Source organism: Carcharodon carcharias, chromosome 10 (assembly GCF_017639515.1).
Source record: "Carcharodon carcharias isolate sCarCar2 chromosome 10, sCarCar2.pri, whole genome shotgun sequence".
Classification (NCBI taxonomy): domain Eukaryota; kingdom Metazoa; phylum Chordata; class Chondrichthyes; order Lamniformes; family Lamnidae; genus Carcharodon; species Carcharodon carcharias.
In genome coordinates, this window is record NC_054476.1 from 24,011,898 (window position 1) to 24,034,790 (window position 22,893).

General features: G+C 43.7%; 1 protein-coding gene and 1 non-coding gene across 6 annotated transcripts in view; both read left to right on the top strand.

Annotated features, from left to right (window-relative positions):
- Positions 1–22,893, top strand: part of LOC121283361 (src substrate protein p85-like) — an 83,627-nt gene that overhangs the window by 6,286 nt on the left and 54,448 nt on the right. For all 5 annotated transcript variants that reach the window (XM_041197848.1, XM_041197849.1, XM_041197850.1 and 2 more), the window contains exons 2-5: positions 123–206; positions 2,738–2,811; positions 12,985–13,114; positions 21,717–21,827. In XM_041197848.1, coding sequence (XP_041053782.1) covers positions 123–206; positions 2,738–2,811; positions 12,985–13,114; positions 21,717–21,827 — 399 coding nt within the window. The remainder of the gene's footprint in view (positions 1–122; positions 207–2,737; positions 2,812–12,984; positions 13,115–21,716; positions 21,828–22,893) is intronic.
- Positions 17,358–17,492, top strand: LOC121283708. The gene has a single exon (XR_005944354.1). It is a non-coding gene; the product is annotated as a U11 spliceosomal RNA (small nuclear RNA).

Here is a 22,893-nt window from a genome sequence, read left to right on the forward strand (position 1 = left end):
AAGTTAGTATGGTGTGACCTTGTAGGGTTTAAGTTGGTTCCTGGTGTTGGAATGACTGAGCAATAAGTGGTTGCTCTTTAGCCGATGCCGAAGTAGCCATCAATTATGGATTTCTTTTCCAGATGTGGAAAGCTGCTGCAGGTCGCACTATTTCGGTAACGGCATCAGATGATGGAGATGATTGGGACACAGACCCTGACTTTGTGGTAAGCATTTGGTTTTTGTTTACAGCTTATAAAGAAAGAGCTCTTATTTATGTAACGCCTTCTACAACCTTGCGATGTGCCAAAGCACATTACAGCCAATGAAGTAGTTTTTGAAGTGTGGTCATTGTCGCTAAGTAGGAAGGTAGGCAGCTGATCTGCAAACAGCATGATTCTGTAAACAGTGATGATATAATGACCAGATAATTTGTTGTTCTTCAGTGATATTGGCTGCGGGATAAATATCAGCCAGGACACCGGCAGAGAGCTCCCATGTTCTTACTCAAATGGTGCCATGGAATCTTTTATGTCTTCTGTAGAGAGTAGATGGAACCTTGGTCTGACACCTGATAGCTGGCACCTCCAACAATGCAGGGTGCCCTCAATCCAGCATTAGAGTGTCAGCTTGGAGCAACACTTGAACCCTCAACCTTCTGACTGAGCTGAAGCTAACACTGCCAAAGTGATAGGGAAATAGTTTATTAGGATTGTTTTGGTTTCTGTTCCGCTTCAGAAACAAACTCCGTTATATGATTTTTGCATTTTAGTGCTTTAATTTTTTTTTAAAAGCTTACTCCTTTCTCTGGTCTTTATATGAATCATAATATTTAAGAATGTCAGATATAATGAAGCTTGGACCATATTTGGTATGGTCGACAAGAAATTGAATGGCTTGTCCATTTGACAAGCTTCCTAGTTCATGCAAAAATGCTCTTGTCAGATGGTTGTTACTAGAGGCTTTTATCCATTAGGAAAATTACCCAGTCATTTCAAGCCTAAAAGAAATCTCCTGCTAGGCTTTATCAATTCATCTAACTTGGTTGAATGCTCCCAATAAATCACTTAAAACAATTTAAATAAAAGCAGGAATCACTGGAAGTACAGAGCAGATCAGTAAACATCTGACAGAGAAAGACAGCTTAATGTTTATAAAAGCTGGAAAGAACAAAATTATTTCTGTATCACCTGTCATGACCCCAGAAGAACCCAAAGCACTTTGCAGCCCATATACTCTGTTATATCGGAAGGAAATGCAGCCGCCACAAAAAGCGATGTAATGCTGACCAGATCACCTGTTTTAGCCGTGGCTGAGGGATAGCTATTGGAGTTCTGTCCAGGACACCGGGAGAGAACTCCTCTGCTACTCTTCGAAGTAGTGCCATGGGATCTTTACGTCTACCCAAAAGCACTGACAGAGCATCTCATTCGTAAGAGAGCATCTCTATCACAGCAGGGCTTCCTCAGAACTGCTCTGGAGTGTCAGCCTAGATTTTTGGCTCAAGCCTCTGGAGTTGGATTTAAACCCACGACAGCCGGACTGGGAAACCAGAGTGCTACCACTGGCTCACGGCCTATACTATGACCCTTCATTCAAGTCGTTAAATTGAAAAAAGGCCTGAGCAACTAAAGGTTATTAAATTTCCGTGACTTATCAGTTTTAGCTTGTCTTGTGTTATGGTTAGCAATAGTATTTAGTGGCAGCAATGGTACACCAGTTTCCCATTGTTATTGTTTTCTTTCTATTACTTAGTCATAGAATTATACAGCACAGAAACAGGCCCATCCTGTCCATGCTGGCCATCAAGCACCTATCTATTCTAATCCCATTTTCAAGCACTTGGCCTGTAGCCCTGTATGCTATGGCATTTCAAGTGCTCATCCAAACACTCTTTAAATGTTATGAGGGTACCTGCTTCTACCACCCCCTCAGGCAGTATGTTCCAGGTTCCAACCACCCTCTGGGTGAAAACATTTTTCCTCAAACCCCCTCTAAACCTCCTATCCATTACCTTAAATCTATGCCCCCTGGTTATTGACAGCTCCGCTAAGGGGAAAGGTTTCTTCCTATTATTGACAGCTCCGCTAAGGGGAAAGGTTTCTTCCTATCTACCTTATCTATGCCCTTCATAATTTTGTATACCTCTATCAGATCCCCCTTAGCCTTCTCTGCTCTAAGAAAAAGACCCCTAGCCTACCCAGTCTCTCTTCATAGCTGAAACGCTCCAGTCAAGGCAACATTCTAGTGAATCTCCTCTGCACCCCCTCCAGTGCAATCACATCCTTTCTATAGTGTGATGACCAGAACTGCACACAGTACTCCACCTGTGGTCTAACTAAGGTTTTGTACAGCTCCAACATAACCTCCCCGCTCTTATATTCGATGCCTCGGCTAATAAAGGCAAGTATCCCATATGCCTTCTTAACCACCTTACCCACCTGTGCTGCTGCCTTCAGGGATCTATGGACTTGTACATCAAGGTCCCTCTGGTCCCCTGTACTTCCTAGGGTCCTACCATTCATTGTGTATTCCCTTGCCATGTTAGTCCTCCAAGAATGCATCACCTCACACTTCGCCACCGCTCTACCCATCTTACCAGCCTATCTATATCTTGTCCTGTAATCTAAGGCTTTCCTCCTCACTATTTACGATACCACCAATTTTCGTGTCATCTGCGAACTTACTGATCATGCTTGTCCATGCATAGTTCGGTAAGTGTTTTTATTGTTTGCGTCTCTGTTCTTGCTTTAACTAGAATGATTTGTCTGAAAAGGAGCAGCGATGGGGTGCCAAATCAGTTCAAGGATCTGGACATCAGGCACACATAAAGTAAGTTCTCTTTCTGCGCTGCTGGTTGGGGAGGTTGGCTGGCTCTCGTACTCTCTAGGTAACTTAGGGGGACGTTATTTGTCATTGGAGGAGCTGACTTGGGCTGTGGCATTTTCTGGTTTTGATTCAAGCAGATGCAATCAATTAATGGAAATGATTTTATTGGCAATCGCTCAGTAAATTGGCAGTCTGTTCAAATCCTGTAGACTGTTCCTGAAGTACTCTTTCCGCTTCTCTGTAAGATGCAGTGGTGCATTCATTGTGAGACTTGTGGTTTAACATTCTTACTCTGCCATCAGTTGCATCTTCTAATGAATTGCTTGCAAAAAAAAAAAGAGTGATGAGGAGGGGGATTTCAGGTCTATATTCCTGCAACCCTGTCCAATCGACCAACCAGTCTGGCTGTGTAATTATTCTTTTTCTTTCAAATTGCCTTAGGATCATAGGATCAGGGTTAAACCCCTAGAGCTGCTCTGTTAGCTGAGCCTGATATGGTTTCATGATCCCTTGGCTAACAAAAAACCTCTGTCGATCTTGAAACCTCAATCGTCCCAACACCCTCTGTCTTTTGGGTTTGAGAATTCTAGATATCCCCTCGATCCAATGTGAAGAGGTGCTGCCTGTTTTCATTCATAAAAAGCTTAGCTCCGATTTCAGTATCATGTTCCCTAGTTCTTCCCCTTGTCCTTACCCTTGGTGAATAACTTGTAGTCTGGAGTTACCATCTCAAGATACTTGTCCGTGGGACAGCAGCCAAAAATGCTAAGCTTCCATAGACTGCAAATCGATGTTGAAATTAAGGATGTCTCCTCAGAATGGTGGAAGGATGGTGCAAAATAGGCTGAAATTGATGATGGTGACTGCTGTGATGGAATTGTGTTGGTCACAGAGTTTGAATCCAGTGATGGGTATCTTGATGGTTGATTCCTTCAACTGTGCTGTTCTAGACAGTGGTTGCATTTCTAGAGTAAGAGAGATGGATTGGCTTAACTGCTGCCTGTAGTCTCTTGATGAGGCAGACCGGTGCAAGTTCAAGGAGTATGAAGGCTCTACCTGCTTCAGGTTTGGAGATGATAACACATTAACATCCTCCAAAAGGGTGGTCCTCCCTTGTGAGATAGCAGGGATCAGTCTGTTCATCAGTATTGATGTGGTTCCTCGTGAGATACTGCATTGAGTTGATCTGCAATGAAAAAGGCTCAGATGATGCTAGACATGAAGAATGATAGAGCAGTTGTGTTTGGAAAAAATGTGGGTCTACATTTTACTTGGTCAAGCCATTACTGCCTGCCACTAAGGAAGCCAGATATTTCTCATCAAAAAGTTCATGAAGTTTTGTTAACTTCTGGGAATAAGAATTTGGTGAACAAAAGGGAGATCGTGTGGATGTTACATAGACAGTTTGCACATTCAGCGCCATAGAAACTGAAAACCCTAGTTTGAGATGCTGGAGTGGCTGATAAAGGATATGATGACCTTAAATATTGCAAGACATCACCACATCCTGTTGTGAACTTGCCGCTAGCCAGGAAATTTAATGATAGAGTGGCAATGGACTTAAAAATTTCAGACAAGGATAGGGGTATTTTTTTTTACTACACTTCATAGTAATAGCAACCTATCTCCTATAATACATAGTAAGTCAAGCAGACCATTGTTGAAATTGTTGACCATTTGTGGAGAAAAGGGTGGGACAGGATTAGGAACACCAATGAAATTCCTGACTGATAATGGTGGGGAATTGGCCAATGAGGAATTTCAAGATGTGTGGAAAATTTGAACATTATGCACACTGCAGCTGAGAGCTCATTTAGTAATGGTCTTTGCGAGAGAAACCATGTGGTGATGGATGACATGTTACATAAAATATTGGCTGATCAACCAGATTGCAAATTGGTTGCAAGCAGCGCTAGCATGGGCTGTGCACGCAAAGAACTCTCTGCAAATGGTTGGAGGGGGTGAGGTACAGTCTATACCAGTCGATGTACAGAAGAAATCCAAAGTTGCCTTTGATGTTATCAGATGCTCCCCCGGCTCGAGAAGGGACCAGCATTAGTTCCACTTTTCTGCTCATCTGAATGCTTTGCATATAGGCAAAAAAGCTTTCATTAAAGCTGAGGTTTCGGAGAAAATTCAGTGAGCCCTACGGCACCACATAAGACCATCAGGAATGCATGCTGTTTAGACACTATGTTATAAAAGGGAAGGCTAGAAAGAGTGGAAAGGACCTGACAAGGTGATAGGGAGTGATGGAAAATTAGTAATTGTGCAACACGGCAATCAAACTATTAGGGTACCATAAATGTATACACACTCACACACACGCGCACACACACACACTCACACACTCACACACTCTCACACACTCACTCGCTCTCGCGCTCTCGCGCTCTCGCGCTCTCTCGCTCTCTCGCTCTCTCGCTCTCTCGCTCTCTCGCTCTCGCGCTCTCGCGCTCTCGCGCTCTCGCGCTCTCTCGCTCTCGCGCTCTCTCGCTCTCTCGCTCTCTCGCTCTCTCGCTCTCTCGCTCTCTCGCTCTCTCGCTCTCTCGCTCTCTCGCTCTCTCGCTCTCTCGCTCTCTCGCTCTCTCGCTCTCTCGCTCTCTCGCTCTCTCGCTCTCTCGCTCTCTCGCTCTCTCGCTCTCTCGCTCTCTCGCTCTCTCGCTCTCTCGCTCTCTCGCTCTCTCGCTCTCTCGCTCTCTCGCTCTCTCACTCTCTCACTCTCTCACTCTCTCACTCTCTCACTCACACACTCACACACTCTACAGGATAGGACTATTCATCCAAAAGGGCAACTACCCAAAGTAGGAACAAAGGTAACATGCATGCCAGAAAAGGCCATTGTGTGGAGAGATGCTACCATCCTAGAGAGAGTAGGAAAGGCCACTGGTAAATACAAACATTGGCCTAATGTGCAGGGTGAAGGACCAGAGACAAGACCTATCGATTGGCAAACCGAGGTAAAGATGTGGAAACCCAGAAAGCGTAGTATGAGTTTTAACAGTTTACCAGAAAGTGGCCGTGACCCCAGAAAAAAATCATGGACTTGCGAATGGGATCCTGCTCGCATTGGAGAAAGATCATATAGTAGTAGTCCAGAAAGAGGGAGGAATGTGAATAGAGGTCATAGCATGACAAGAACGAGGACTGTTGAACAAGCTAGGAACGTCAATAGAAGTAGAAGCCCTTATGACCGAGAGGTTTTAGTAGCTGCTAATAAATTGGAAAGTAAGCTGATAAAGGAAGCCAAACAGAAAGGGTTGGAAGGAATTTAGGGTATATTCTGAAATACCTGACAGGGGACAACCAGCCTTATCTCACACGTGGAACTGTACAGTAAAGGTACTCCCAGAAGGCACATATAAGGCTAAAGCGGGATTAGTAGCCCGAGGCTTTGAAGAAAGACTCGGGGATCAGGATGTCAGGGTGGACTCGCCTACTGCGGGAGAAGTGAGTTTGAAGATTTTTTTAACATCATATTCAGGGAGTGCAAATTGATTTGATATAAAGGCTGCATTTTTGCAGTGGGAGAAGTTTCGAAGATAAGTTTTTTTTTATATGAAACCACCGAAAGAAGCTGGCAATGTAGAAAGGAAAGCTGTGGAAATTGAACAAGTGTGTTTATGGATTGAATAATGCTCAAGAGTGTGATGTTTATCCGTGAGGTCCATCCTGTTGAAAACGGGTTGCGTTCAGTTAAAGGCACATCTGTGATGTTCCATTGGTAGCAGGAATCTTTATCATGTGTGTTGATTTACTGTGGGGAGGCTCTAGAATTTGAGCAATGGGTAATCGAAAAGATAAAGAAGGAATTCCAGATTGGCAGTCAGGCTTCAGGGGCCTTTGAATACATAGCTTTAGACATTTAGTAGAGCAAGTCAGGAGTGACATTGAATCAACAACCTTATCCTCACAAAGAGGATCCTACCTCCAAGGAAGAAACGGAACAATTGAGAAGTTTGGGCAGTTGAACTGGTTGTGCACTCGGACTAGACCTGGTGCTAGTTATAATGTATTGAAGCTGAGTACTATGATGAAACACGATATGGTTGGGGAAGTTCTGAGAGCAAATAAAACATTAAAGAAATAAAATTTGGAAAGATGCACACTCAAGTTTCCAGCCTTGGGTGGACCAGAAGATATGAGGTTGGTCATTTTGAGCGACGCTTCACTTGTTAATCTTCCAGATGAGTATTCTGGCGCAGGGTTTATCATATTCTTGTTAGGAAAGAGTGATAAATGTTGCCTGCTGGCTTGGGAAGCCAAGAATATAAAAAGGGTAGTGAAAAGCACCTTAGCTGCCAAAACGTTGGCATTAATAGAAGCGATTGATATGGGGGTTTACTTATCCAATATACTGACAGGAATATTATATAAGGGTTAATGTGAGAAAAGTTTGCCCACAGAATGTTATGTTGCCGACCAGTCTCTTTGGATAATGTTCATTCAATGAAAAATGTTGCTGAAAAAAAGCTAAGAATAGACCTCGCCAGCATAAAAGAAATGTTAGAGAAGAGAGATCTCTAAGATACGATGGGTTGACACAAGTCACCAACTATTAGACTGTACTATGAAAAGAAATGCCTGCTCCAAGAAATTACTAAACTTGTGCAAAAAGACTAGCTTTGGATTTCTCCTTCCACCACAAGGACTTTTTGTGAATAATAGCGGGGGCAGGAAGAGCAATTTCAAATCCAAAGCCTTCAACAGCTGGGGCAACACTAACAGGCTGGTCAAGGACTTAGACTGTTGAGTAAGTAGCTCCGTGAATATTAACTGGTGTTTTAGTTAATTATGGCTTTGTGGTACCAATAATGCAAATAAACAATTGGAGCTAGACTTTCTGACTGGTGGGAGGGCCTCTCTGGCATGGCTGCTGAGTTGCTGCTGTAATCCTGGGTGAATTCCAACCTTGGAATCATTAGCATGAAGGGGGCGGGTTCTTCACTGTCATTGATCAGTCGTGTTGTGATGTGGCAGCCTTGAGGCAGGGGGGAAGGTTGTGGGAGAAATGGTAAAAAAATAGCGCAAACAATAAATGTTATGCTCTGTACAAAATAGCACTCTGGCACCACCCCACCTCCTCACCTGTGTCTCCAATTATAAAGAGTGCCTTGCGCTCTTCCACTGACCGATATTAACAAGGCCCCCCAAGCCTAACTGGCACACCTTGCATCCTGCATCGCTTGGGCCCCTGTGCCTGACTGCCTGCTGGGAGAAGAGGGGGAATTTAGAGGTGAAATGGTGTGTGTGTTTCTGAGCAAGTGTCTACCTGCATTCGCCTCTGATGTGCTGAACAATCAGTGGGAGCCAGGCAGAAACTCTTCTCCTTTTTAGCTTGTATGTATTAGATATTTTCTAACTTTGTATTGGTTGTTATCTGAATGAAAAAGTCCCATCAGCAGATTGTGTGGAAGTCAAGAGTGGTGTTATCAAAGGAACTGCTGAGAAATCGGGAGGATACAATAATTGGTAGACTTGGAACACTTAGATGCTCTGATTCATCAGGGTTCCAGTATTGGGTTGGCCGTTCCTCTCAACATGACTGAATCGAGCTTAGAACATTGAGGACTTTTCTTGGAATTTAATATGATATTACCAGGTACAGCCAGATATAGAATCATAGATTGTACAACACAGGAGAAGGCCATTTGGCCCATTGAGCCTGTACCAGCTCTCTGAAAGTGCTATCAATTCGCTCCACTCCCCTGCGCTTTCCCCATAGCCCTGCAATTTTTGCTGTTTTTTTTTTAAATTCATTCATGAGATGTGGGTTTTGCTGGCTGGCCCAGCTTTTATTGCCCATCCCTAGTTGCCCTTGAGAAGATGATGGTGAGCTGCCTTCTTGAACCACTGCAGTCCCTGTGGTGTAGGTACATCCACAGTGCTGTTAGGAAGGGAGCTCCAGGATTTTGACCCAGTGACAGTGAAGGAACTGCGATATATTTCCAAGTCAGGATGGTGAGTGACTTGGAGGGGAACTTCCAGGTGGTGGTGTTCCCATCTATCTGCTGCCCTTGTCCTTCTAGACGGTAGAGTTCGTGGGTTTGGAAGATGCTGTCAAAGGATCTTTGGTGAATTCCTGCATTGCATCTTATAGATGGTACACACTGCTGCCACTGTGTGTCGGTGGTGAAGAGAGTGAATGTTTGTGGATATGGTGCCAATCAAGTGGGCTGCTTTGACCTGGATGGTGTCAAGCTTCGAGTGTTGTGGGAGCTACGCTCATCCAGGCAAGTGGGGAGTATTCCATTGCACTCCTGACTTATGCCTTGTAGATGGTGAACAGGCTTTAGGGAGTCAGGAGATGAATTACTCGCCGCAGGCTTCCTAGCCTCTGACCTGTTCTTGTAGCCACAGTATTTATATGGCTAGTCCAGTTCAGTTTCTGAACAATGGTAACCCCCCAGAATGTTGTTAGTGGGGAATTCAGTGATGGTAATGCCATTGAACATCAGGGGGCGATGGTTGGTTTCTCTCTTGTTGGAGGTGGTCATTGCCTGACACTTATGTAGTGTGAATGTTACTTGCCACTTGTCAGCCCAAGCCTGGATATTGCTCCGGTCTTGCTGCGTTTGGGCAAGGACTTCAGTATCTGAGGAGTTGCGAATGGTGCTGAACATTGTGCAATCGTCAGCAAAGATCCGCACTTCTGACCTTACGATTGAAGGAAGGCCATTGATGAAGCAGCTGAAGATGTTTGGGCTGAGGACACTACCCTGAGGAGCTTCTGCAGTGATGCCCTGGAGCTGAGATGATTGACCTCCAACAACCACAAACATTTTCCTTTGTGCTAGGTATGACTCCAACCAGCGGTGACTTTTCCCCCTGATTCCTTTTGACTTCAGTTTTGCTCGGGCCTCTTGATGCCACACTCGGTCAAATGCGGCCTTGATGTCAAGGATAGTAACTCTCACCTCACCGTGGGAGTTCAGCTCTTTTTCCATGTTTGAACCAAGGCTATAATGAGGTCAGGAGCTAAATGGCCCTGGCGGAACCCAAAATGGGCATCAGTGAGCAGGTTATTGTTTAGCAAGTGTCGCTTGATAGCACTGTTGATGACCCCTTCCATTACTTTACTAATGATGCAGAGTAGACTGATGGGGCAGTAATTGGCTGGGTTAGATTTGTCCTTTTTATGTAGGACATACCTGGGCAATTTTCCACATAGCCAGGTAGATGCCAGTGTTGTAATTGTACAGGAACAGCTTGGCTAGGGATGCGGCAAGTTCTGGAGCACATGTCTTCAGTACTATTTCCAGAATATTGCCAGGGCCCATAGCCTTCGCAGTATTCAGTGCCTTCAGCCGTTTCTTGATATCAAGTGGAGTGAATTGAATTGGCTGAAGACCGGCATCTGTGTGGAGGTCACTCGGCACTTCTGGCTGAAGATTGTAGCAAATGCTTCAGCCTTATCTTTTGCGCTGCTGTGCTGGGCTCATCCATCATTGAGGATGGGGATATTTGTGGCGCCTCCTCCTGCAGTGAGTTGTTTAATTGTCCACCACTGTTCACGACTGGATGTGGCAGGACTGCAGAGCTTAGATCTGATCCTTTGGTTGTGGGATTGCTTAGATCAGTCTATCACTTGCTACTTATGCTGTTTGGCACACAAGTAGTCCTGATTTATACCTTCACCAGGTTGACGCTTCATTTTTAGGTATTTCTGGTGCTGCTCCTGGCATGCCCTCCTGCACTCTTCATTGAACCAGGGTTGATCCCCTGGCTTGATGGTAATGGTAGATAGGGGGATATGCCAGGCCATGAGGTTACAGATTGTGTTCGAGTACAATTCTGCTGCTGTTGATGGCCCACAGTGCCTCATGGTTGCCCAGTCTTGGGTTGCTAGATCTGTTCAAAACCTATCCCATTTAACACAGTGGTAGTGCCACACAGCATGATGGAGGGTATCCTCAATGTGAAGGCGGGACTTAGTCTCCACAAGACTGTGCAGTGGTCATTCCTAATGATACTGTGATGGACAGATGCATCTGCGGCAGGCAGGTTGGTGAGGATGAGGTCAAGTATGTTTTTCTAGTTCCTGTTTGAAAGCTACCATTGAATCTGCTGCCCTTTCAGGCAGCACATTGCAGATCATAACCCTTGGAGTAAAACAATTTCTCATTGTATGACCGCTGGATGGTCTTTCTGTAAACTTCCTTACCTTAACAATCTTTGTTCATACCATGAGGTGCTGCTATTGCTTGTAATTGGTTGCATTTGAACTCGATGTTTGATTTTTCTGCTTCACAAGCTCCCAGTGGTAACACTAGGACAGTCTGATTGGTGTGTGTCTTGTTTGCTTGTCAATGCTGCCAAAGTAGGTAAGACCAACTTGCAGATTTGTTTTGGAAACAACAGTTTATAAAGTACCTTACAGTGCAGGTCTCTTTGTTACACAGCCCCCTCCTCTGATTTCACCCCCCAACTCTTTCAGACCTTTGCCACTCCACCCAGTATGCACAGTCCACCCCTCTCCTCCACAGAAGACTTAGAAAGTTTTCTGAAAAGGAAATCATGTTTAACCAATTTATTGGAGTTCTTTGCAGAAGTAACGTGCACTCTGGATAAAGGGGAACTGATGGTTGTACTGTACTGTACTTAGGTTTCCAGAAGGCACTTCTTAAGCCATAAGAAGACCACATCAAAGGTTATTGTGGAAACTAAACGCTTATGGTGTAGAGGGTAACATATTGGCATGGATAGAAGATTGGCTAGCTAACAGGAAGTGGAGAGTAGGCATAAATGTGTCATTTTCTGGTTGGCAAGATGTAATGAGCGGTATGCCCCAGGGATAAGTGCTGGAGCCTCAACTTTTTCCAGTTTATGTAAATGACTTAGATGAAGGGACTGAAAGTATGATTGCCAAATTTGCTAATGACACAAAGATAGGAAAGTAAATTGTGAAGCGGACATAAGGAGGCATGGTGACATAGGTTAAGTGAGTGGGCAAAGACCTGACAAATGGAATATAATGTGGGCAAATGTGAAATTGTCCATTTTGGCAGGAAGGATAAAAAAGAAGCATATTATCTGAATGGTGAGAGATTGCAGAGTTCTTGATGCAGAGGGATCTGAGTGTTCCAGTGCAGGAATCACAAAAGACTAGTGTGCAGGTACAGCAAGTAATTAGGAAAGCTCATAGAATGTTATCGTTTATTGTGAGGGGAATTGAATACAAAAATAGGGAGGTTGTTTCATTTATATAGGGCATTGGTGAGACCACACCTGGAGTACTATGTACAGTATTGGTTGTCTTGTTTAAGTAAGGATGTAAGTAGGTTGGAAGCCATTCAGAGAAGGTTTACCAGACTGATACCTGGAATGGGTGAGTTGTCTTATGAGGAAACGTTGGACAGGTTAGGTTTGTATCCGCTGGAGCTTGGAAGAATAAGAGGCCACTTGACTGAAACATGTAAGATCCTGACATATTTTTGATGAGTTTTCCCATTATTCCACATCGTACTGCTGTTTCCTCAATCAGTGTCTCCTACTCCTACTCATCATTCGTATGTTCGTAAGAAGAATTATGAAGCCAGGCAACCTGGACAATATTTGAAACATGGACTGAAGCAGTCCAAGAAGGCTGCTCCCCACCATCTTCTCAAGGGCAATTAAGAATGGGCAATAAATGCTAACCTAGCCAGCGATGCCCACATCCCATAAATTAATTTTAAAAAGTCAAAGAGCAGGCACAATGGGCACATTTGGAGCTGAAAGATTCTATGATTGTACAATCTTTTTGTGATGGGGTGGAAGGGAAATAGCACAACATCGCCTGTGCAGTTGGCTGCTCCTGGAGATGGAAAGTGAGATCAGTACTTAATGGAGTCTCTTTGATCTGTATATCACCCTCGTATATTCCACAGGGAAAGATCCATTTGACTGATGAGGAATTGAGAAAAGAAGCAGTGGAGTGGGAGAGAGGAGGAAGCAAGGTTACATTGGATAGATAACCTTTATTTGTCCACAAAATTGACTCACTCCCTTGATGGCACTGGGGTTAGATAATTCTAATTCCTAGTTATTTCATATGTTTCCCACTGCAGTTTAAGTAGAACAAGGCATTTTAGTGTGTAAATTGCTGAAAGGTTTGACATTTTCTGGCTCCCCTGTATCTTTTGTGATATTTATAACTCAACTATTTTCATCTCTGTCTCTCTTTTTCTCATCCAGCTTGCATGAGCTGAGGGAAAATGTGTCTCAGGAGCATAAATCTCTTAAACAGAAAGAATTAGCAGATGGGCCAAAGGCATCCCATGGATATGGAGGAAAATTTGGAGTCCAAGATGATCGTATGGATAAGGTAAGAAATATGCCATTTTGAAACGAGTTTAAAAAGCCGTCATTGCTTTGAATTGTTTTTAATTGAAGAACTCGAGTAGTGATTATTTTAATCCTTCTAATTTGTAGTTGTCGACCCCTGCACTGACTTTTGCCCATAGATCTATGATAAACGATCCCCCTTTGAAAAACTAACATATCTGCCACTTTGAGAATGTGGATTGCAGTGTTCAGAACTTTCCGTGTCCGTGGATCAGCGCTGAAATTCCTTATTTTTGCAATTTTCTCCCGTCGTGTTTTTAAAAACCTTAAAATTAGCTGTTGGTGCTTTGTTCCATTTCCTTTAATTTCTCCCATCACCCACGCCAAGAAATGTTTAAACACTCGATATTTGTCATAAGGAGCATGTGGTTGTGTGCTTTCATGTGAACTATGTGTCAGCAGTGGCTCAGTCGGTAGCACGCTCACCTCTGAGTCAGAAGTTTGTGGGTTCAAGTCTCACTCCAGGATGTGAGCATGAAAATCTCAGCTGGCACTCCAGTGCAGTATTGAGGGAGTGCTGACCTACAGGAGGTGTGCCGTCTTACAGATGATACGATAAACCGAGGCCCTTCTTGCCCTCAGTTGGACGTAAAAGAACCTGTGGAATTATTTTGTCGAAGAACAGGGAAACCTACTGGCCAGTGGTCATCCCTCAAACAACATCATAAAAACAGACTGCCTTGTTGTTAACATATTGCTGTTTGTGGGAGCTTGCTGTGTGCAGATTGGCTGCTGTGTGCAGATTGGCTGCTGTGTGCAGATTGGCTGCTGTGTGCAGATTGGCCGCTGCGTTTCTATGTTACAGCAGGAACTAAGAAGTACTTCATTGGCTGTAAAGCATTTTGGGATGTCGAGTGGTCATGAAAATTGCTATATAAATGCAAGTCTTTCTTTTGTGAATCTGATTTGCTTGTGTAAAGTGATGTCAATCATTGTATTACAACAGCAGCAGGAGAGGAAGGTTAAATGGTGGCCTCCCACAATAATATTTACTGTGACTTGTCTGTGCTGACAAAGAAAACCATTTGAGTTATGCAGCAATTAACAATGAACATAATTAGGTGATTAATCATAAGTCTTTTGCTCAGCTGCCCACATTGTAGCTCCTCTTATAACTTTGTTGAATAAGAGCAAGTTTCTCAACATTGTGACTGTGGTTATGCTTCAGAAGTGCTTCATTGGTTGTAAAGCATTTCCTAACATCCAGAGGGGGAGAAAGGCACTATATAACTGCTCCCTTTTCAGTGTTATGTGACTTCCTTTTTAAATTAGAGCTCTGTCACGGTTGAAAATACAATGAAAAGATGTTCAGAAGTCTTGCCTCTCGAATAGTGAAGGAAAAATGGTGGGTTGTTGATGGTTTAATATCAGGAAAGGTCAGACACCGGTGACTTAGGCCCTGGATAAAAGTTCAAAGATTGACAGTTTGATGAAACACTGCTTCCCAGCTCATTTTAACAGAACATTTAACTTCACGCTTGCTTCAAATATCTAGTTACTATGGTCATTGATGTATCATTAAAATGACACACAGCAGCCAGTGGGTGATGAGTCATCCCCTTGCTTTCTAAAAACCACCAGAAAACGTTAAAAGGTTCAAGAGGAAGGTTGAACCTGTAACTGGTACAAGTACTGAATTTCATACATTGGGCACTGGTTAGCCCTGAATTTGCATGTGGATAACTGCATTGAATAACTTCTTCAGTAGAGAACTGGCAAAGGGTTGGGTGGGAAGAAATCCTGTCTTGTCTAGATAGCAGTGATGTCGTTTATTCCCACTCCTGCCTGCTCCCTGTTCTTCAACATGTGCACCAAATACAGTAAGGATGACCATGTCTTTTCAGTGCTGTGGCCAAACTCCTGAACCACCCTGTAGTTTCTTAATAAATCAGTGATGGATCGGCCCCTGTGGTTCACTGTTCCTTGCCAATTCTCTCCACCACCCTGTGTGCTTCATAACTGGACAGATCTCTCCTAGATAGAAACCAGATCAGGGGTAAAACAGGCAGGGGAGATTTGTCAAACTGACCAGTGTAAGTTTTTAAGGATAGGGCTTGTATTGGTATTCACATTGGTTTGTTGCTGCTCCAGTGGTTTACCTGGAACTGGCTTTGATTCTGGTTCCTCCTTAATGAGTCCAGTGCAGTATGTTGGTGTTCTTCTGGACCCCCTTTACCATCTTTTTTAAGAATAATAAGATACATGCTGGTTAAAGCCTGTTGCTCTTGGTTGGTAGCCAGGATTGGCAGGAGAGAGGAGATCTTCTGGCAGTACAAAGCAGGCCAGAAATGAAACGGACAGGAGAGGTCACTGTGAAATGTAAATCACAATATAAAAGTTAGCACTTTGCCAATATGGCTGAGTGCTTTTGAATGTTGAGTTATGTTCAGTAAGTGACTATAAGCATAAGTGAGGGAGCATTCATGGTACAAATGATGGTGAGTTTCCATGTCCCATTGTTTCAAACTCGAGTTTGTCTGTTAAAAACAGTTTTGGTGTCTAAGAATAGACATTTAGTGTAGTTTTACTTGTAAATGTTAACATTTTTAGCTTGAGGCTAGTTTGTGAGATTAAATAGCTGATTTTTCAAAAACTAACTATGGTATGGTTTAAAGCACATCAGGAATGTGTTTCTATATCCATAGTTTTTAATAATATTTTGTAGAAAATCTGCAGTATATTAAGGATGTTGGATTAATTTTCAAATGGTATGCAATGACCCAAATATTGCTTCAATAACTAAGATGGGAGCCAGATCTTGACTTCAGGTCAGTAATTTGAAAGAAAGGCTTGCATTTATATAGGGCTCTTCATATCCACAGGATGTCCGAAAGGCAATGGAGTACTTTTGAAATGTAGTCACTGTTGTAATGTGGGTAACGGAACAGCCAATTTGGACACAGCAAGCAACGTGATAATGACCAACTAATCTGGTTTTAGTGAAGTTGATTGAGGGATAAATATTGGCCAAGGCACCAGGGATAACTCCACTGCTCCTCTTGGAAATAGTGCCATGGGATGGGATCTTTTATGTTCACTGTAGAGTACATATGGGGCCTCAGCAGTGCTGTACTGGAGTCAGCCTCGGATTTTTGTGCTCCCGACAAACTTGTTGCTCCACTGTTGCATCAGACAGTAGCACAATGTAGGTTTGTGTTTGTTGTTGAGTTTTTTTTATTATGCAGTAGGGAAGATAACAAACTGAGACTGATGGTTTTCAGCAGGAAAAGGAAACAGTTGGGCAAATCGATTTGGGAAGCTCTCAGACTTGTTGGATTCATCCAGCATGCTTTGTGCTTGCTGACCGGTTTTCGCTTTGGCAACGCCTCAATTTAAAAATTCTCATCCTTGTTTTCAAATCCCTCCATGGCTTCCCCTCCTACCTCCTGTAATCGCTTCCACCCCTCCACCCATCTGAGATATCTGTGCCCCTTCAATTCTAGCCTACAGTGCATCCCTGATTTTCATCAGTCTATCATAGGTGGCCATCTCTTCAGCTGTCAAGACCCCAAGCTATGGAAATTCTCCTCTAAACATATCTACCGCTCTCTCCTCCTTCAATATGCATCTTAAAACCTATCCCGTTGATAGAGCTTTTGTTCACCTGCTAATGTCTTCTCAAGTAGCTCGGAGCCAAATGTTGTTTGATAATTGCTCCTGTGAAACACCTGTTAAAGTGCTACATAAATGCAGGTTGTTGTTGTTGTGCGCATTCGGCCGAATTTCAATGAAGGATTGACATTTGGGAACTAGTTAATCACCTTCGCTTTCATTTCTCATATGATTGAGGCAAATTCAATTGTGGCTTTCAAAAGGGTATTGAATAATTATTTGAAGAGAAAAACAATTTGCAGGACTGTGGGCTAAAGGCAAGGCAGTGAGGCTAACTGAGCTGCTTTTGCAGAGGAGAAACATGGACATGATAGCCAGAATGGCCTCCTTCTGTATTGTAAGCGTTCGGTTTCTGTGATTCATAGTTAGAAATTACTGTTTTTAAACCTGATGGAGCAGAAAGGTGATTAATTGCCCGTGCTAAAATAAGAAATGTTTACATGAGCTTGAACCAAGCAGATAATTGATTGAACGGGAGGTAACTTTCCACTGATTTTCTAAAGAGTAATCTGTGGGTCATCAGGACTGAGGAGCTGAGCGAGCTCCAAGCGAATGGATTGAGTTTTATGTACAGCGGCTGCTTCAGCTTCGACGGTCTGTGTGGATAGATCACAAAGGGTTTCTGCTCTGAATGGCGCGTGGACGAGGAGCTTGCGCTTTATCCATGTGGAATCGATATCAAGAGATTTCGGAAGCGCAATTTTCGTTTCTTGGAGCTGCTGGTGATCATTTGTCTTGGCGCTCCAAAAAAAAACACCAGCGAGAGAAGATTAAACCAAAAGAAAATGCCGAGGGTGCTGGAAACACTCGGCGGGTCAGGCAGCGTTTTTGTGGGAAAATGCACGTTATCACTGCCCTTATTGTCATTTAATCACCTCCTATCTTCACCCTATCGCAGGCTTTATTCTTTTGCCCTTTCCCTCCCCGCCACACTGCAGCCGCCCACCCATCTTACCCCACTCCAGGGTGCCCACATTTTTCCAGGCTCTGCATTTGCTTAAAAGCTGTTCACCGCTAACATTTTGCAGTTCTGTTGGGAGGTCATTGACCTGAAACTCTGTTTCTCTCTCCACAAATACAGCCTGAGCTGCTGAGCATTTTCAGCATTCTGTTTTTATTTGAAGTGAAGATTAAACTCCCTTTCACAGCGAATGAGTTGAAGAGGCCAAAGTGCTATTCGAGAACATGGGCTAAATTGTTCACGTTAAAAGCATCGTCTACAGCACAGAATCCGGCCATTCATCCCAACTGGTCAACGCTGCTGTTTATGCTCCACACAAGCCTCCCCCCACCCTCATTTACTTCTCAATCAGCATAACCTTCCATTCCATTCTCCCTCGTGTTTATTCAGCTCCCTTTTTGATGTATCTATGTTATTTGGCCCAACTATTCATTTTGCTTGCAAGATCCATATTGCCAAACCAGTCTGGGTAACAAAAGTTTCTCCTGAATGTCCTGTTGCATTTATTAGTGGCTATCTTATATTTATGGCCTCTAGTTCTGGTCTCCCCCACAAGTGGAAATATCTCCTCTACATCTAACCTATGAACCTCTTCATAAATATATGGAACTCTATTCAGTCACCTCTTAGCTTTCCCTTTTTGAGAATAAAGGACCCCAGCCAATTCAGCCATTCTGGATGGGCATAACCGCCATGATGCAGTATCTTTCCACTCACAACTTGAAGGCCTGTGAATTGGTCAGTCCTTGAATTTAGTCAGAATGAACCTCCTATCAACCCACACCTGGTCAGCCAAATATAACAGCCCACACCTGGTCACCTCCCATATGTGTTGAAGGAGAGACTCTGGAATCTGTCGAGCATGTCCCACACCTTGGCAGCCACCTCTTTCAAAAGGCCACCATTGACGAGGAGATCCAACATTGGATCAGCTGTCCCAGATGATCCTCCTACAAACTACGGAAGGATTGTCAACACAAGTCCAGTGCAGTTATCGTCACCGCGCTCCTGAACTGGAGTTGAGACCTGGACTATGTATCGGCGGCAAACGCTAGAGAAATTCCATCAGCAATGCCTCCTCCGCATCCTCCAGATTCAACATGAGGACCGTCGAACAAGCTGTAGTGCCCTTCTTGATGCCAGCTCCACAAACATTCAGGCAAAAGTCCTCCAAGATCAAAAATGAAAACAGGAAGTGCTGGAAACACCCAGCAAGTCTGGCAGCATCTGTGAAGAGAGAAACCGTTAATGTTACCGTTAATGTTTGAAGTCCAATGTGACTGCTCTTCAAAATGGTAAAATCCTACAAAACTCCAACAGAATCATTTTTGATGGAGTGGGCACTGTTTCCGGGTGGCTGAAAGCTACCTCCCATGCCAGGTCCTGTTCTCTCACCTCTTAAATGGCCATTGTTTCTGGGGAGAACAAAGAAAACACTTCAAAAACACTCTGAAACTCTCTCGAAGCTGTTATTCAGATTGGAGACAACTTGCCCATCAAGCCACATCACGCTTTGAGTCCCAATGTCTTAATGATGAGGTAGAGAAAGGAAGCAAATCCTGCACTCTGGTTCTCACTACCCTCTTGGGCATCCTTCCCCCATGTGCCTAAAGATCTGTAGGTCAAGGATCGGCCTGTTCAGTCACATGACCCACGGCAGAAACCCGTGACCCCTAAGTAGACGTCATCCTCGAATCTAGGGGCAGCCAGTGACGAATCGGTGTGAACCATTAGGAAGAGGTTTGCAGCTTTGGAGAAAATGTTTACTTTTGCAGGGGAGACCGAAAATAGAGGCTGTAAATGTAAGATAGTCAAAATAAACCCAAGAGGGCGTTCAGGAGAAACTTCTTTACTCAGAATGGTAAGAATATGGAACTGCCACAATAAGTAGATGAGGTAAATATTTAAGGGCTGGCTAGATAAACACACGAGAAAGGGTAAGGATGTGTAGATGGGGTTAGGGCTAGGAGGAGGCTAGCATGGAGCATAAGTGCCAGAATGGACCAGTTGGGCCAAATGGCCTGTTCCTGTGCTTTAGACTCAGTGTTTGCAGTTCATCTTGCAAGTTTTAAAGACTGCAGACCAGACATGCTGACACTGCCCTTTTGTAACCAAGCAAATATTCCAACGTGCTGGTGATTCATGAATGATTCTTATTGTTCCAACTGTGAAAATATTTGAAAATCTGATTCAGCCTGTGCTTCTGTGTTAGTGTGTCGGTTATGAGTTTAAGTAAGTGAACGGAGCCTTGTTTATCTTTAATTCCATTTTCTAATCAGCATCGCAAAGTAACGGAAACTTTCTAGCCTCCTCTGCTGTTTTTAGAAGTTGGAGTAAGTATTCACTGCAACTGCAGCCTGTTTTTAACAGTACAGTGTCTCACTTCATCTGAACAATGGTGAAAGTTGAAGCCAGCGATAAATGCTGTGTAATATGTGGCTCATATCCTGCTAGTGACTTGAACCAGTTTAACCCTGAAATACAGCTGGAGTAACTAAGACTTGGTTGTTTGTAAAACTGATGCATGATAATTGCTAACAGATGCAGGGTCAAAGAGTTGTGTTGGGTTTATCTACATTGCCTTTAGTAGTTTTGCAAAAAAAATTAAAACAATGTGATTGCTAATAAAAACAGAAAATGTTGGAAATGCTCAGCAGGTCTGACAGCATCTGTGGAGCAAGAAACGGAGTTAACGTTTCAGTTGATGACTCTTTGTCAGAATTGTTCTGATCGACCCAAAACGTTAGCTCTATTTCTCTCTCCACAGATGCTGCCAGAACTGCTGAGCGTCTCCAACATATTCTGTTTTTATTTCAGATTTTCAGCATTCTTAGTATTTTGCTGCTGTAATCTGATTGCCAAGCTCATCAGAAGCCCACAGTGGGAAGCCTAAATGTTTGGAGTGTGTGTGTATCAACATCCTCAGGGTTACCATTGACCAGAAACTGAACTGGACCAGCCGCATAAATACTGTGGCTGCAAGGACAGGTCAGAGGCTAGGAATCCTGCAGCAAGTAACCTGACTTCCCAAAGCCTGTCCACCATCTGCAAGGCACAAGTCAGGATTGTGATGGAATACTCCGCACTTTCCTGGATGAGTGCAGCTCCAATTACACCCGAAGCTTGATCCCGTCCAGGATAAAGCAATCCGCTTGATTGGCACATCTTCCATAAATATTCACTCCGTCCTTCACCGACGCACAGTGGCAGCAGCATTTACCAAGTACAAGATGCACTGAAGAAACTCACCAAGGCTCCTTAGACAGCACCTTCCAAACCGATGACCACTACCATCTGGAAGGACAAGGGCAGCAGGCACATGGGAACACCACCATCTGGAAGTTCCCCTCCAAGTCAGGATGGTGAGTGGCTTGGAAATATATCGCTGTTCCTTCACTGTCACTGGGTCAAAATCCTGGAACTCCCTCCCTAACAGCACTGCAGGTGTACCTACACCACAGGGATTGCAGCAGTTCAAGACGGCAGCTCACACGCACCCCCCTCCCCCCGCCAAGGCCAGTTAGGGATTGGCAATATATGCTGGCTTAGCCAGTGAAGCCCAATTCCGCAAATTAATAAAAAAAAAAGTGTACAATTGTTTTCTAAGTCAATGTCAATATCAATATATTATTTGACCCTTCCAATTGTTTTTAAGCCAACAGATCTGCTCCTCTATTGAGGTTGAGTGGCGATACAATTCTGACATAATGCCAAACTGTGCTGCAGAGATGTTTCTGGAATCCTGTTGATAAGATTTGAACTTCTTGTGGTTTTACTGAATAATCTGGATATTTTGCATGTGGTCTGGAAGAAATAGGACATTCCTGAAAAGGGCCATAGTTTTAAAAGGCTGTAATAATTTATGTCTTGCTCGACAATGGATGAATGCCGAATGAGGGTGACTGAGTGACAGACTGGTTTAAATTTGGTGGTTCTTGAAAGGCAACATGTGACCTTTTATGGCTTTGAAATGTTATCGTTTTAATACATGATTCTCTCATCTTTCCAGTCAGCTGTTGGACATGAATATGTTGCTAAACTCTCCAAACACTGCTCTCAAACTGATTCTGTAAAGGGATTTGGTGGAAAGTTCGGTGTACAGAAGGACAGGGTCGATAAGGCAAGTACTGAAGCTGCAGGCATTCAGCCACGTTGACTGCACATGTGTGCCAACGTTTCACTTTACACACTGTCCATGGGGCCACTTGATACACCTCACCGTTAAAAGTTAAAGAATGGCTAAACCACCACTTCATATATTCACACTCGTTGAATTTGCAGTAAATGTGTAGTTACCTTGTGGATTCTTTGGATCAAAAGATTTGTTTGCTTCCCCAGTGACTCAAGACGGTCTGTATTGATTGAACAGCTGAACCTTACAGACCAGGCCTCTGGATTACTAACCAGTAACACAGCTGTGATACTGCACCGTGTGTGTGTGTGGATTTCAAATGAAAGAAGTTCCAGGTCATACCTCCCTTCCCTTTTTCCCTTTTTAAAAATTCATTCGTGGGATGTGCGCTTAATTGGCTGGGCCAGCATTTAATGCCCATCTGGGCAATAAATGCTGGCCCAGCCAGCAAAGCCCACAACCCATGAATGAATAAAAAATGACGCCCCATTTTCGAATACTAACCACAGAAAGCATAGAAAATAGGAGCAAGAGTAGGCCATTTGGCCCTTGGAGCCTGTTCCACCATTCATCATGATCATGGCTGATCATCTAACTCAATAGCCTGCTCCCGCTTTCTCCCCATATCCTTTGATCCCTTTTGCCCCAAGAACTATTTCTAGCTCCTTCTTGAAAACATACAATGTTTTGGCCTCAACTACTTTCTGTGGTAGTGAATTCCACAGGCTCACCACTCTCTGGGTGAAGAAATTTCTCCTCATCTCAGTCCTAAATGGTCTACCCTGTACCCTCAGACTGTGATCCCTGGTTCTGGACTTCCCCCACCATCCGTAACATCCTTCCTGCATCTACCCTGTCTCGCCCTGTTAGAATTTTATAGGTTTCTATGAGATCCCCCCTCATTCTTCTGAACTCCAGTGAATATAATCCTAACCGACTCAATCTCTCCTCATTCCTGCATTTCCAGGAATCAATCTGGTAAACCTTCGCTGCACTCCCTCTGTAGCAAGAACATTCTCCCTCAGATAAGGGGACCAAAACTGCACACAATGTT